This window comes from Eutrigla gurnardus, assembly GCF_963514095.1.
Source record: "Eutrigla gurnardus genome assembly, chromosome: 5".
Taxonomy (NCBI): domain Eukaryota; kingdom Metazoa; phylum Chordata; class Actinopteri; order Perciformes; family Triglidae; genus Eutrigla; species Eutrigla gurnardus.
In genome coordinates, this window is record NC_139919.1 from 26,302,536 (window position 1) to 26,319,324 (window position 16,789).

Consider the following 16,789-nt stretch of genomic DNA (forward strand, 5'->3'; position numbering starts at 1 on the left):
ATAATAACTTAACAACTCAAAATGTTGAATTAGCATCCAAAAATATTGACTTATATTTAAAAATAATGACTTAATAACTCAAAATGTTGAATTAGCATCCAAACATATTGACTTAGTATCTCAAAAATTATAATAATAATAAAGCTTCTTTTTGGCGGACAGTGGCGGAAATGTGCTTCCATAGTGGTATTACTAATTTTACTTAAATAAAGTTTCTAAAAACTAAAAAAAAAAAAAAAAAAAAAACCTCAACTTCCTTTTCATTATTGGCGACCCTGAACTTTCGAATCACACCGACGCACGTCTTTTCTGTCCATTACGGTAAAAATGGCAGCGTGGCGTGCTGCTCTCCGCTCTGGGAAATACGCAGGAATGGGGGGGGAACTGCAGAAACTCATAGGCACCGTGAGGCTGGATTGCCATTTCCAAAACACCCCCTCCCTCCCCTCCTCCCCCCAAAAAGTGGCGATTACACAAATCATCTCGGGGGTTCGCAAAACCACAAACGCGCACAACACACCGACAGAATGCACTGACAGCACCAGAATCCAACGTTGAGGCACCTCTCTTTTTTTTTTCCTCCTTTTTTTTTTTTTTTTTTTACAGCAGTGGTGAAATCCACGGAATGTTCCACACGGGAACAGCTGACCACAGGACGCCGCACTTAGCCTAGCGAGATGTGAACGTTACGAGGGGGGACTATCCGCGATCAGATGTTCGCACGTTAACAATCAGGTAACCGCATCGCTCCCTCTTTGCTTGTCGCTTTGTCTCGGTTGGATTTGTTTTTGCGGTGCGTGTTTACGGCAGATGTTCAGACGGGGGGTTATTAGGGGGCTGTCATCCTGCTCAACCTCCAGCCCCTCCTTGTTTTGCTGCTACCGAGTGCGATGTTGTAATGTTTACATTTAGTTGCACAGCGCTTGTCGCTGCCCTCAGTCGGGTGCGTGTATATTAATATATATATTATCTGGGATGCATTCAAAGGGAACATATGATCCGGTGCTTTGCAGTCAAAAGAGACGGAGACGTTTATTTATGAACTCTTACCGGAGAAAGTGGGCCCGATGGGTAGCAATAAGGCCCAAATAAAGCGCGATAATCCTCAAGTGCAGCATCACGTGAAGTATTTTTTTTTATTTTTTTGCAGCTACGTTCGCTGGCCTGCAAAAAAAACGCTGAGAGATTTCGCACAATAGCTGATTTTCACTTGATCGAGTGCAATATTACATAACCGGCTGTGTAGTGTAGCTTCCGGACTCTGTGGCCTTAGTGGAGTCAAAACAGACCTGAAGCCTTGTGTCTTCTGCAGGAGAAACATTTAGTGTATGTGTCCAATGGGCTAAAGCTCACTGATAAACATACAGTTTTACTTTTGGTAGAAAAATAGTAATTTTTTTTTAACTTTTCAAGTCAGTGAGGCTCAAATGGTTAAATATTAGGTTATTTGGAAAGAGTGTGACCTTTATTATTACTATTATTTATTACTATTTAGTACTTATAGTGACCCAGGGGTGGAATAAGTATTAGATCATTTACTAAAGTACCATACCATAAAAAATGTAAAAGTCCTCAATTCAAAAGTTTACTTGCACAAAAGTATTAGCAACAAAAATGCACTCAATGTATTTTAAGTAAAAGTACTCATGCAGAATTCCCTTGTCAGTGTTGTTGAATATTACTGATGATAGCTAGATAGATAGATAGATAGATAGATAGATAGATAGATAGATAGATAGATAGATAGATAGATAGATAGATAGATAGGGGACAGTCGCTCCAGCACAATCCATAGGAACCGTTAAGATACTAAAGAACCCCTCAGGCTCCCAGGCCCGAGCTTGAAGGAAGGAAACACTTGCTAGATAGCTAGATGGATAGCAGTAACAATATTAAATGTGTTATCTACTGCTTGGTAGGCTTAATCAATAACAAAGCATCAATGTATCAAATGGCAATACAATTATACTAAAGTGCAATGCTGGAGTAAATGTACCTGGCTGCTTTGACCAATTGCTAAATACACTGTACATTAAATTGTCTGTTGCTAGATACAGTCAGAAAAGGGAGAGAGAAAAAGATTAAGAGTATTTATTTGGTCTAACATCAGGCTCACTATATTGATGAGGGACATTTAGTTAAATGGAGTTTTTAAGTGGCTCTGTAACGGAGCTTTTTGTTGCAAGCTACCAGCATCAACAGGAACAGCTTGTTTTGATACATTGGAGCAGAGACTGGCTGGGGAGTCTGCTGTCTGTGTTTGCTGCGCGCTGATTGGTCGCTCGCAACAGGAGGCGTGGCTTCGCAATAACAATGCATTTCAAGGAACATGCACGCGCCAAGGAATGTTTCCTGTCGTCGCGTTGCTAACGTTAACCTTCCTCGCGTTTAACGGCTATTCTCGCTCGGCTAAAACGCGTCCGTTAACGGACAGACTGGCTTTCTTTTTGTTGCGGTTTTCTGGAGAAAACAGGATCCCCCCCCCCCCCCATGCTGCGGCTCGAAGCGTGTGTTTAGCCGACCAGCGTTAGCAAGCTAACAGCAGCTCTATCCGACATTGTCAAAAAAAATCTACCGGGAGGAAACAACATCCCAGCGATAGTCGGCTAACGTTAGTTCCGATCGAGCGATGGTGGTCGCTTAGAGACACGCAAGGATAACTTGATGGGACACGACGTTCCGGAGGTTGAGACACCTGCCCGTCTTCCGTTGTCATCGAGCAAGCACAACTAGCAAAGAAAGTAAGATGTGTGCTGTGTTGTTGGCCAACTCGCGTAGCTAAACATTTCCATGCGATGCTGTTCTCTTTGTCTGCGGTGTAACGTTACATTGGCTGGATTATGTATAACTGCTTTAACGTGTGTTAGCATGTTGGCTAGATACCTTGTCAACAGTTATCTGCGGCTGGTGAACGCTGCCATGTCGGGACAAAGCGTTAGCCTAGCTTGGCTAAAGTTAGCTTCAACAGGGGGGCGTCGAATTAGCCCTGACAGTTAAGAAACCAGCGGCCACGATGATAATTGCCACTTTCGCAGCTATGTGAGGAGGGGGTCGGGGTGGGGAGAACTGGTGTAACGGCACAGTGGCCTCATAAATAGTGCGGTCCTGCTTGCCTTTCACATCTTTTGTTGTTGCTTTGTCTTTTGAGCACATGGCTTTCCATGTTTTTGTTCAGGCAGGCTACAGCGACCCCTATTTTTCTGTCATCGAACATCTCTACACAGCAACTTTAACTAATAATGCACTCTCACTGTATTTTATTTTGTAATATGTGTGATATTCTACAATTTGAGGGAGAACATGTTATTGTGGGCTGTGTAAAAATGACCTGATGAACGTGTGTGCCTTAATTTATTAGAAATTAATTTGGTTAAAAATGCACCTGTAGCGTCTTTTAATGTGATAATGTTGGGTTGTTGTTGTTGTTGTTATTTTGAAAGTCTATAAACGTTTCAAGTGTATTTCCTATTAATTTAAAAGTAATTGAAAGTGCTACTGGGATATTGTTGCAAGTGAATATGAATATGCAAAAGACAGTGTGGAATTAAATATTATCCAGACAGACAATTAAATGCCAAGGTAATTTAAAAAATATAAAACAAATGTTGTAGGGAAAGAAAACAATTTCCTGAATAAACAAATGTGCCCATATTGCATGTGCCTTTCATGAAATATGAACAAAAACAATTTCTCATTCCGTCTCCTTAAATGTAATATTATTTGATTGTCGCAACACATCTCCTCAAATTTTAAATCATTATTATAATGATATGTTATTATATGTTATTTCGTGGTTGGAAAGAATAAAACTAGCTTGTATTTTTCACCTCATGATTTTCCATAATGAGTGTGTTGTCAGTTGATAGATACAGGCTATGGATACGTTTGGTCCGCAGCATAAGAAGTAGGGTTGTGATTTTGTCAATTGGTGTGTTTTTTGCAGGGTTAAGACAATCAGAGGCAACATACGAGTGCCTCCACTGTACAGTTCCCTTTCCCAGAGCGTGACTCGTCTGCACGACGTCACCAATGCGACCATGGGAAATAGCAGTAAATAGGCTGCCACCGACAGCCCCCTTAAACCCGAGGAGGTTCCTTGGAGAGCCCTGCAACGCCACAGTGCATCTCAGGAGAAGGTACAAGACTGCCTTGTCTTTCCATAAGATATTTTTCTTATAAAGATTTATTTGATTCGCTTGTACCTCACTTGAAAGTATGCAAAATAACATTGGGATACTTACATCATCAAGCAAATGTCAGCTTTGTGTGTGACTCATGCTTTGAAATGCACCATTATTTTCCCTTTCCGCCTGTAAATTAACAGTAAATAAACAGTGTATTTCTGCACACAATGTTTCCCAGCCTCTATCCAGCAAAATTACACATGTACTCATTCAAATTAGGGTAATTTTCACGCACCATTACTGTTGTAAAAAACATGACAGTATGCCTTGCTTGTTTCTCCATAACATTTTACATTTCTAAGGACACAAACATACTGCTACAATGTATGTATGACTCTTACTTACTGCAAGAATAATTAGTAATTAAGTGGTAAATGGATTGCACTACATTTATTTTATATAAATTAATGTTTGACAACACAAGCCAGCATTTGCCCATTCTCACACACATTCATACACTGACACCTGCTCACCGGGAGCGATATAAAATCACACAAACACCAATTCAGCAACCATCGTGACCAATTTGGGGTTCACTGTCTTGTCCAAGGACCTACTTTAATTTTGATGTACAGTATATTAAACCTCCTGTGGCAATTTTCCTTTCTGTGTGATGTTCCAGCCCGCCAGTGAGACGCCAGTGGGGGAGACGAGACAGGCCTGTACTGCACACTTCTCTGGTCCAGGATGAGAACTTCCATCATCTGCTTTTCTCCCAACATCACCAACAGGTTCCTTTAGATGAGTCCAGACAATACAGCCACACCAGCACACCACCACGCATGCTTCACCCTGCTGCTCAACTGCCCCAGCAGAGCCCCATTATGGTGGATCTACACGACCAGGTAACTGAACAACAACAACCTGATGGGTAAAGAAGACATAACATTTATTAAACACAATTTGTTCCCTGGCCAGACATATTCCACAGTAATGTGCAGATTTAATATGAAACATGCAGGGTGTTTTTTTTTTGTAGTATACAATAAATCCTTTTTTTTGCAGATATGTTTCTGTTTCAGGCAAAGTGTGAGTCACCCCCTCTCCCCCTCCCCGTTTCTTTTCTTGAAAGATGCACCAGGGATCCGTTCCAATATCATACACTGTTACAACGGTGACGACCCATGGGTTTCCCATCCACACCGGGCAGCCCCTTCCCGGGTGCAACACTCAGCAGCTCCCAGCATGCTCGGTAATGTTCAGCGGACAGCTCTCTCTGCTCTGCTGCCTTCCTCCTCCTGTGAGTTTGAAAAGGAAGAGCCCAAATGTCAGTGGCATCCATGTAGCACACCATATCAGCCATGCAATCTGTCACCGTTCATGACTAACAAATAAGCTGCTGCTGTTACTGTGCAGGATTTGTGGTTTAGTCTTGATGTTCGCACAAGTATTAGATTCAGTTATTGAACCTAAAATATGATTCTGCTGTGTGTTTATGTGTGGCAACAAACGAGACTTCAGAATGATAGTGTGGTGGCAATACTGTCAGTGCAGTGGTTTTATGTAACGCATTGTTTATGTTCACTCCATGCTTACAACATGCTTCCATTATAACTGCTTTGGTTAGATAGAGCTTCAAAGTGTTGTTTGAATGTTGATGCAAATCAAATTAAGGAGGAAAACTGACTTACATAACTGTATGTCCGCTCTTGTGTTTTTTTTCCTTTTCTTTTTTCTTCTCCGCAGCTCATACAGGCATGTACCATGCAGCATATGCCAGTGTCTTATCAAGCCTTTCCATCCCTGATCTCCAGCGAACATTTTGTATTGCACCCGACCCCATCTGTTCCCCCTCACCAGCCGCCGCACCTTACTCCTTTGAGCCAGTTTGTCCCTTTACAGCCTCAGCACCCACGCATGGTGAGTAGACCACGGCGTGCACGTGTTCATTAATTAAAAGAGACCACAGTGGATGTTGAGTGTAATCGCTAGTAGGGCCCAATGAATTATGTTTGTTTTCCCCCTCAGATTATTATTTTTTTTATCATTTTAAGTTGTCTGAATTCAGTGTTTTATGATTTAAGTACATTTTGTGTTTTGAGTGGAAAATCAGGGCTAAAGCTGTGTCGTGTGAACTACACTAGCTGTCTCTGAGGGCCACTCTGACGTGACTGTGTGTTTGTGTGTCTGGAGGAGCTTAGCCTTGTGCTTGGTGAAGCCACAGAGAGAAGCGTAAATGATACCATGATAGTGCTGTTTTGTTTCTGTTGTGAAGAAAACACAAATTCAATTTTTATCATCAAATTCCACGATTTCGTCCTACACCATTTTGTTGATTTGGATACATGTTTCGGGTCTGACGGCAAACCCTTCTCTGTACACCTCTTCTCTCAGCCTCTACAGAGGGTAGACAATGAAGTTGACCTAAGAGGGGACCAGCACCCATTAGGCACCTTTTCCTACCCTCCCTCTCATCACCCACCAGCGCTGCCTGCTTCTCTGCCCATACAGTATCTTCCTCAAGAGCCTCTGCATCAGGAGCTTCCCTTTGGAGTGGTAAGATGGACACTCAAGACATTTTCAGACCTTTATGTTCCAGGAAAATTCACAGTGCACTTTGGACTTATTTTTAGCATGACCTGCGTCACACCTGTTTGGATCAACACATTAACAGATAGAGGCTGTCCAGCACACAGAGCATCTGCAGGCCTTGAAAGATCTTCAAAAGCATTGACCTTTGTATTAAATTGGACTTTTCATCATCTTTATTGTCTGCTTTATGCCAGCTTCACAGCGAAGTGTAGTGCTATGTCCGGTGTGTGAGCAGTAGTGGTCAACAAGAGATTCTGCTTCTCTGTTTTCTGTAGAGCTGTAGAGGGGAATCATGGGATCTGAAACTCAGAGAACAGCTGGTAGAGAGGGGAGGGAAGTAAAAAGCATGGGATGTACATACATTATCATTTATCAGAATAAGATCCTTTATGTTCCGCATCCACCTTAAACCTTTCTTTGGGCAGTATCGCTAGTAATAGAATGTTTCTGTGTGCAATTGTGGGCTATATTAACGTGGCGACAGCTGAGCCGGCGGCTCACGGTTAACAGTGCTAACAGCGCAAACAATGGGACCGTGCTGACGGAGTTTACAGTGTTCATATGATGGTGAAGTGGAGGGTGGGGGTTAAGCTTCTGCGACCATGCTGTGGGTCGGGATCAGCTGTAACGGCAGTATGAGCACGGTGCAGAGCAGCGGTGATTAGCTAGCCAGGGGGGCACACACACTGGTACTCACATGCACTCACATGCACACACATGCACACACATGCACTCACATGCACTCACATGCACTCACATGTAGTGTGACTTCATTTTTTGTTCGGGTAGACATCACTCCACTGTATCTCTGCATAGCAAATAGTTGTTTGCATCTTTATTAATACTCTGAATTTGGAATTTAGCACTTTTAAATGAACTTGAATGAATGTATCGTTTTTATGTGGCTAATCTATCCATCCAGTTTATGCCAGTTATCCAGGTCCAAGTTAAATCAAAGACAATATTTATTATATAAATAGGAATTATTGTTTGTCTGCTGGAAAGTACTGAAAAAATAGCTTTATCATACTTTCATACTTTGGCTGCTATGTTTGTGAAACAGGCCTTTGCATTCACAAGTCTAACTAATAATATTATTTGCTGTATTGCAGTAATAGCTCAAATTAATTTGTACTATTTCCACTTGACTTTTCCTGCTATGAAAGGTCTACATGTCTTTGTAAAAGGTTTATGAATCTAATTAACTTGTTTTGGAACAAGAAAGAATCAAATGCTCTGATGTATGAATACTGCTAAATGGCATTTGCTCAGTTAAAGATGGACAAAACTTTGACGGGGAAGGAATCAGCCAGTGATGCTCACAAATCAAGCGCATCAGTTAAATCCAAAATATCTAGAAACACATCTCAAGTTCACTTTAAGTATAATATATGAGAGTAATGCTGATATCATTTATCTTGTATCTAAAAAGTCTGGCAGTTTAATCGCAGTGTAATTTACATAAATCCCTAAATGTCTGTTTCTCTTCAGCCATATCCCCACATGCTGCCCCGGCGAGTGAGTGGGCAGCGGTACCGGTTGCAGCAACCTCTCCCCCCTCCTCCTCCCCCTCCATCTTACTACCCAGGCTTCCTCCCTTACTTCCTGTGAGTACCTGCAGTAACATCTCCGTGTTCGTGCAGTATAGCAGTTTGAATCATGTGGTTATTTTTGCTTGAATGTAAAAGTCACTGGCCTCCAGAGTTGAACTCTTCTACGATGTGTGTCAACACTACAGCTGCGTATGGCTTCATACTATGCTGCATTTTAGCTTTTGCATCCCTCCTTTTAAAAAATGAATGGAGTGAAGAAGCAGGACAGAAGCGATCAACATTAGTCACCGCTCAGTGCTGCTTACAATCACCGCGGAGTCGCAGTAATTGTGTAATTGTTGTGTTCCTCTCTCTGCTCAGGTCAATGCTTCCTGTGCCTCCAACAGCAGTGGGCCCAGCCATCAGTCTAGACCTGGATGTGGATGATGTGGAGATGGAGAACTATGAGGTCAGTGCAGCGTTCCATTTGGCAGCTATTTTAGTTTTAGTCCTCATCTTTAGACGGACTAATAGTTTTAGTGATATTTAGGTGTTTTCATCTTTCGTAGTTTTAGACAACTTGAAATGGTTTAGTCCAGTTTTAGTCAGCGAAAATTAATTACATCTTCATTAATGTTATCATTTAGTCTTAGTCCTGTGTCAAATGTTCTTTTTCATCAGATTATATTGAATATTTCAGTCAGTTCTTCTGTGGAGTTTGACCGAAGTGTGTTTTTTCGTTTTTCGTTTCCATTAGTTTGCTCATAAGTGTCCAGTCCACAGCAATCCAGTGAGAATGACTGTTCATTGCATATTAAGGTTTACCTTAACTTGGAATATATTAAACATTTCAGAATTCAAAATTTCAAGTTTTTCACAAGACATTGTAGGAGAAAGGACACATAACCTTCCCTTAAATGATATTAAATCTCCAAGGTTATAGGTGACTAAAAATAGTTCATCCGTATGACTTCCTCAGCACTGTGTGTCTGTCTCTCTCCGTTTGTAGGCGTTACTGAATCTGGCAGAGAGATTGGGCGAAGCCAAACCACGAGGACTCAGTAAAGCCGATATAGAACAACTTCCGTCCTACAGATTCAACTCAGAGAATCATCTATCTGAACAAACGCTGTAAGTCTTCTCCTCACCTGTTTGATAAAGAAACTTGCATCTATATCCAGCTAACTTCATCCTCTGTTCTCCTCAGGTGTGTTGTGTGCTTTAGTGACTTTGAGTGTAGGCAGCTACTTCGGGTATTACCTTGTAACCACGAATTCCACGCAAAGTGTGTGGATAAATGGTTAAAGGTAAGTTTTAACAATTACACCATTTGACGGCGTTGTCATCGCTTTGCATGAATATTTTTGATATGCCGTCCTTAATGCGTTTATGCTTAATGTGTGTGTGTTCCAGACCAATCGCACTTGTCCTATCTGCCGAGCCGATGCCTCGGACGTTCACCGAGAGGTGGAGTGAGAACTGTCTCTGAGTGCTGAACTGGATAGCTGCACACACCAGAGTATGTCCCAAAAACTGGGGACACCTGCCACCTTACCGACGTCCACCAGTAAATATAGCTTACCGACCCACCACTCCTGCCCCTTCCTAAATAATAAGCAATCCAGGATTGTTTTCTGGAGCCTGTTGTACCTCTGCTGTGCTTCATTGTCCAAGTCTCATGAAACCAACTGCCTATTGCAGCCTATAGCCAGAGCTCTTGGATCGCCGGCCAGTTCTTTCTCTGCCCCCCTCGTCGCAGATTCCAAAGATTTCCCCTACAATGCATTATTTGCTGCTTTTGTTTACAGGGTTTCATTTTCATTTAGTGGATTTGGTTGTGGTGTTCATGAATAGTTGGAGTCCTGCATTGGAAGAGGTGAGTTGGGAGCCCCGAGGATGATAGGCTGGACACCTTGTGCAATTAGCAAAAAAAAAATAATACTTATAATACTTCAACATGGGTATCTGTGTTTGGAGGCGACGCCTGACCATCATAGATGCATGTTTGTGTAGATGTTGGGCAAAGTGACTTGTTAATAATGTATGTTCTGCAATAATGTATTGATCATTTAAACAGTTTTACCCCTTTATTTGTTTTAGATTTGCAAATTCTATTGTGAAAGTGTGACTTGCTACGGTTAAATGCAGATTCTGATGTTATGGCCTGATGTTTATGGACTGCAAGTGATGGGACATGCAACTGTGAGGTTTCTTCTACCCTAGATTATCCACTCTGGAACACAGATCTGTACAAAAGCAGTCATGGATTAATGGACTGCGTCTTTTTGAGGTCATCTGGCATAACTGCACAAGTGCTACATCCACCCTCCACGTCAGCATTGTTCCTCTGGCAAGTGTGTATGCGTGTGTACATATAGCGTGCGTGTGTGTGTGCGTGTGTGCGCGTGTGTTTGTCCTATTCACAGAGCCAATGCATTGTGTAACCACTGGATACAGGGCAGCATGCTAGGATTTGCATGAACTGTTGATTCAGACTAGCAATATTTTAATCAAGCATTGCCACCAAAATTGTTGAATTTTAAGAAAAAGAAGAGACAAAGAAGCATTACTAAAAGAACTGCTTGCTTATTCAGAAAGCACCATGAAGGAAGACTAGCATGTGGTTCCACCCTGACTGCTTTTAAGGATGGGAGTCCTTGTCTGAAGGCTGTGCTGATTCCGTAAAGCTCTGGAGGCCTGTGCAGAAAGCAATATGTGCAGTGAGTGGCGAGTTTTAAATGAACTTTCTTCCCCTTTTAGGAAGACTGGGCTTTTTATTTCATTGTTTGTGAGCCAAATCCAATATACAGATATAGCCTACTGTTCAAGATTTCAGATCTGCCTTCGTATGACCTTGACAAGCACAAACCTATTACTAACCCTGAAAATACTTTGTCATTTCCACTTGTTTTGAAAGTATGCCGTTTAAAAACAAAAAAAGGACAAAAAAAAAAAGGTTTATTTATTTGTTTTATCTTCTAGAGAAAATACATTGAAGGAAACCGTTTGAGCACTAACATGTTTGTGTAATGTATGTGTTATAATCTGGTAACTTGGTCAGGTCATTGTCTTAGGCCACGGTAACGGTGTTGTAAAAGAGAAACTGTATGTATAGCTTCCGTGTGAATGCTTTTAGAAAAACGTCTGAAGACAGAAGAATGTTGAAAACCCTCGTAGAAGTCACTGGTGACGCTCCACGTTGCGGCGACTGTGTATCCCACGGTGATCAGTACGGGGTTCAAAGACACAGAGCTGGGGTGTTCAGTAGTGTAGAAACACTGTTAGACTTCTAGTTCCCTGCTTGTGTTCTCACACACACACAAAAAAAACAACACTTTTTGGGGTGGGATGGAAAAGAGCAACAAATGGACTTTTGCTTTGACTTCACTTTTATCTCTTAACTGCCCCACTAAGCACTAACAGGCAGTTGTAACCGTTGCTTTTGTGTGTAAAGGGATCTTGCCTTTTCTTTACTTTTGTTTCTTAAGTGAATGTGAGTCTTTGATGTGTGTGCCACCTTCAAGAGAAAAAAAGAAGCCATTTAATGAGTTAAAACCCACAGCTTTGAGAATTAACCTATGTGTACATATCTATTCGCTGGCATATATTGTAAGTTTAAAAAAAAAAAATCACTCAGGGCCTCACGGTATATAAAAATAAAGGAGAACAGTCCATTTCAAATGGAACGGTTGCCATGAAAAGGGTATATCTGAATTTAGTGTGGTCGTTTTCCTCAGACCACAGATAATTTAATGTAACCAATTATAATATTCAGTTTTGTCGGAAATAGTAGATATTACATCATTTAAAGACAGGCATGCGAGAAAAAAGATCAGTAAATATGTTATTAATATTCACTGAAAAGAGGCAATGTACACTGCAACTCATTACAAATGTATTCTTCAAACCTGTTTGACTTTTGTTCTTTTACTCGAACCGTATGTTTGACATAGCGGTTGTGATCCCTTTTCTAAATGTGCCGCGGTGAGCACTCTCCTACCTAATTCACTCCCAGATCTACTTCAGAGGTGTTTTGCATGACTTTAAAAAAAAATGAGAAAAAAAAGTTAAACAAGGGTGTTATAGTGGAAGATATCTCAAAGATCTGGTGGGGACCTATTTAATGGTGCACAATATGCATGCTTGTCAACCAGATCCCAACTGATTTTTAGCTCTAGTTGGCTTTGGGTTCTGGAGGTTTGGATCTTAACGCTCAGCTGATAACTGCCATGCATTGTACTGCACACATTTGTAATAGAACTGAATGACTACAAGATTTTATTGCGCTAACTTCATTTTATAGAGGGAAAAAAAAAAGAAGAAAAAAAAAACTGGTCTTGAATCCAGAATTCTTACATACATTGTGTTACTGTTAATGCCCTAACGACTGAAAATGACATGCTCTGAAACTACTGTAGTTTATCAAAAAGCCATAGTGAAACGGTGCTAGATGTTCTGCTTTTAGGTATGAAAACTCACTTGCGTGAATGCAATAGTTTGTCATGGATCCCATGTATTCTTAAAGCATGTTATACTAATACCCCTAAACAATGTCAGTGAAAATCAATATAGTTTAAGGGATTTAAAAAAGACTTAATAAAGTGTTGTCATACTTATTTCAGTGTAGTACTGTACCTGCCTATCAGGCTCTTGCTCTCAGTGTATCAATATCTTAACATGTATTGTTCACATATAGATAATTCTTATTAATGTTTCTTATTTTGGAGTAAATATTTAATTGACAATATCCAGCTACCCAATTAAATAAAAAGATAACCTCCCGTTAAGGCCTAGGTATTGAGGTGACTTTTGACGACAACTGAGAATAGAGTCTTGTAGTCTTTCTGTTAAGAGTTATTGAATAATCTCACAGCTTGTGTGGTGCAAAAATGTGTTCCAATAAGCAGCTAAAATTTATTTAGGATTTGTGATTGATTGCTCCGTAGATGCCATTTATTGTTTACCAATGAATTTTGCTGTGGTGGGATAGTGGTTTACTGTTCTTACTCTCCCTGGCCTCTAGGGGTCCTTGCCTGAACACCAGACTACCCACCCGCCAACAGAGCCAGGGGCATGTGTTCTGTGTTAGGCAGATGTTTTGCTTTGGTACTTGCACATTTACAGTTACCTCATTTTTTCCATGTTTGTATTGGGGGGTGGGGGGGAGAAAACAACTAATATATATTATATATAGGAAATGGTTCTTTTTAATGTTATAATTTTTCATTCCATTGGAATCATATTGTTTGTAGCATTTAACATAACTAGTTAGTGTATTATATATACATCTGTATACTGTTTGAAATTTTTAAGATTTGTACTTTTTTTAAATGAAAGTTGCTAGTTATGCTTTACCAAGTAGTGCAATCATATTTTTTTTTAATTGTTGTGGCTGATACGAAAGGGTTGTTCACTAATAAATGTATGATGTATACCAATATAAAAATTTGTCGTATTTGACTTAAGCTAATATTCATAAAACATTTTTTAAAATTGTTAAAAAGGCATAAAAATCGCTCATCTCGCTTGACGCGCCTAGTCTCAGTGTAGTGAGTCCAAAACAGCCATAAAAAGCCATGGTCAACTTTTTCAGGGAAAAAAAAAGTCATACTATAGCATGTCGGAAAAAAAGTGAAAAATCAACAAAATTCATAAAATATTGTAAAAATGATGTAAAAGTCCTAACATATGCTTTTATATTGCGTGTCAATCAAAATCTGAGTGTAGTGAGTCCAAAACAGTCATAAAAAGGCTTATTCATGGCAGGCAGGCAGGTGGTTGAGTGGTTAGAGTGCATGCCATTTACCCATGTCTGCATATATGCAACAGCCATAAAAAGCCACGGTCAACTTTTTCAGGGAAAAAAAAAGTCATACTATAGCATGTCGAAAAAGAAAGTGAAAAATCGACAAAATTCATAAAATGTTGTAAAAATGATGTAAAAGTCCTAACATATGCTTCTATATCGCGTGTCAATCAAAATCTGAGTGTAGTGAGTGCAAAATAGTTATAAAAAGGCTTAGTCATATTCCCCCCCCCCCCCCCCCCCCAAAAAAAGTCATACTATAGCACGTCGAAAATTCACGAAAAAGTCAGTCAGGATATATTCATAAAAAAATATTTAAAATTGTTAAAAAGGCATAAAAATCGCTCATCTCGCTTGACGCGCCTAGTCTCAGTGTAGTGAGTCCAAAACAGCCATAAAAAGCCATGGTCAACTTTTTCAGGGAAAAAAAAAGTCATACGGAAAAAAAGCATGTCGGAAAAAAAGTGAAAAATCGACAAAATTCATAAAATGTTGTAAAAATGATGTTAAAGTCCTAACATATGCTTCTATATCGCGTGTCAATCAAAATCTGAGTGTAGTGAGTCCAAAACAGTCATAAAAAGGCTTATTCATGGCAGGCAGGCAGGTGGTTGAGTGGTTAGAGTGCATGCCATTTACCCATGTCTGCATATATGCAGCAGCCTCAGGTTCGAATCCCGGCTGGAGATCCTTTGATACATGTCACATCCCCCTCTCTCTCCCATGTTTCCTCTCTATCCACTGCTAAATACAAAGGTGTCTATGCAAGAAAATAATCTTTAAAAAAAAAAGCCTTGATCATATTGTTAAAAAAAGGTCATGCTATAGCATGTCGAAAATTCACGAAAAAGTCAGTCAGAATATATTCATAAAAAAAAAAAAAAAATCGACAAAATTCATAAAATGTTGTAAAAATGATGTAAAAGTCCTAACATATGCTTCTATAGTGCGTGTCAATCAAAATCTGAGTGTAGTGAGTGCAAAATAGTTATAAAAAGGCTTAGTCATATTGCCCCCCCCCCCCCCCCCCCCCCAAAAAAAAGTCATACTATAGCACGTCGAAAATTCACGAAAAAGTCAGTCAGGATTTAAAGGGTAGGTAAAAAAAAAAAATCAAAATTTTGGTAAAATGTCATAATAAGGACATAATCTAACAATTTGCCCTGAAGTTACAGCAAGATCCCAACAGAAACCTATTATTCTCTTATATATAAAAAGAGAAAATCTATTAAATGACGGCCCATGGACCGTTCTGTAACAGATCCTTAATGTATTCTTAAATACAGCATTTTAGTGGTAACCAACCTTCCAAACTAAATAATAGCAGGTTTTTGCAAGGAATCCGGACCGCTGGATCTGTTCTTTTCTTCATCCGTCCCCATCTTACTAAATATTTGGTGAGTCCATCATCTACCGCTTATCCTGTATTCAGGGTTGCGGGGAGCCGATCCCAGCTGTGATTGGGCGAAGGTACACCCTGGACAGGGGTACACCCTGGACAGGTACCCAGTCCATCACAGGGCCGACATGTAGAGACGGACAACCATTCACACTCACACCTACGGGCAGTTTAGAGTCACCAATGAACCTATCCCCATCCTGCATGTCGGGAGAACCCGGAGAGAACCCACGCTGGAGAACACAGGGGGAACATGCAAACTCCACACAGAAGGAACCCGGGCCGACCCGGGAATCGAACCCAGGACCCTCTTGCTATGAGGCGACAGTGCTACCCACTACACCACGGTGCAGCCCTATTTGGTGAGTATTCATTTTATTTAGTTAGAGCAAAGTATATCAGTGATGTTTCCGGTTTGTTTGCATTACTGAATATGTGCACATCATGACACGATGCAGCAGCTAGCTAGAATTTCCTAGCATTGCATATTTGTCAGACAACACAAAGAGCTCAATGTCATTATAAAAAGTCATAGCATGTCGAAAATGTTCATATAAAAAGTAATATTAAAGCATGTCGAGAGTAGTCACAGCAAAGTGTCTAAAAAGGTAAATAATCAAAATTCATAGTATAGTATAGCATGTTGGTAAAAGTCATAAAAAAGTCATAGCATGTCGAAAAAAATAACAAAAAGTCATATTATAGCATGTTGGTAAAAGTCATAAAAAAGTCATAGCATGTCGAAAAAAATTACAAAAAGTCATAGTATAGCATGTTGGTAAAAGTCATAAAAAAGTCATAGCATGTCGAAAAAAATAACAAAAAGTCATAGTATAGCATGTTGGAAAAAAGTCATAGCATGTCGAAAAAAATAACAAAAAGTCATAGTATAGCATGTTGGAAAAAAGTCATAGCATGTCGAAAAAAATAACCAAAAGTCATAGTATAGCATGTCGGCAAAAGTCATAAAAAAGTCATAGCATGTCGAAAAAAATAACAAAAAGTCATAGTATAGCATGTTGGAAAAAAGTCATAGCATGTCGAAAAAAATAAAAAGTCATAGTATAGCATGTTAGAAAAAAGTCATAAAAAAGTCATAGTATGTCGAAAAAAATAACAAAAAGTCATAGTATAGCATGTTAGAAAAAAGTCATAAAAAAGTCATAGTATGTCGAAAAAAATAACAAAAAGTCATAGTATAGCATGTCGGTAAAAGTCATAGCATGTCGAAAAAAATAACCAAAAGTCATAGTATAGCATGTTATAAAAAAGTCATAGCATGTCGAAAAAAATAAAAAGTCATAGTATAGCATGTTAGAAAAAAGTCATAAAAAAG

At 39.8% G+C, this 16,789-nt stretch overlaps 1 protein-coding gene across 6 annotated transcripts; it reads left to right on the plus strand.

The window, feature by feature from the left end:
- Positions 1–483: 483 nt before the first annotated feature.
- rnf44 (ring finger protein 44) lies at positions 484–13,694 on the plus strand. 6 transcript variants are annotated; one of them, XR_014597160.1, is made up of 13 exons: positions 2,317–2,741; positions 3,944–4,136; positions 4,807–5,029; positions 5,257–5,424; positions 5,871–6,044; positions 6,519–6,680; positions 8,208–8,323; positions 8,630–8,717; positions 9,258–9,379; positions 9,456–9,555; positions 9,662–10,602; positions 10,847–10,968; positions 13,272–13,694. XR_014597160.1 is itself a non-coding variant. In XM_084009646.1 (11 exons), exons 2-11 carry the CDS (start codon positions 4,030–4,032, stop codon positions 9,722–9,724), a joined length of 1,323 nt encoding a protein of 440 aa, XP_083865772.1. In that variant the 5' UTR covers positions 484–735; positions 3,944–4,029; the 3' UTR covers positions 9,725–11,164. The 6 variants fall into 6 exon arrangements, 3 of the variants coding, with proteins under 3 accessions (XP_083865772.1, XP_083865771.1, XP_083865773.1); XR_014597159.1 differs by having other exon boundaries at positions 9,662–10,968; XR_014597161.1 differs by lacking the exon at positions 13,272–13,694 and having other exon boundaries at positions 10,847–11,164.
- The last annotated feature ends 3,095 nt before the right edge of the window (positions 13,695–16,789 follow it).

What these genes read in the sequence shown, in the direction of transcription:
- rnf44 (XM_084009646.1), top strand. Translation starts at nt 4,030, where the DNA reads ATGCGACCATGGGAAATAGCAGTAAATAGGCTGCCACCGACAGCCCCC. An exon ending in TGGTGGATCTACACGACCAG is followed by an intron (nt 5,030 to 5,256) that starts GTAACTGAACAA and finishes TTTTCTTGAAAG; the next exon opens with ATGCACCAGGGATCCGTTCC. An exon ending in CATCTATCTGAACAAACGCT is followed by an intron (nt 9,380 to 9,455) that starts GTAAGTCTTCTC and finishes TGTTCTCCTCAG; the next exon opens with GTGTGTTGTGTGCTTTAGTG.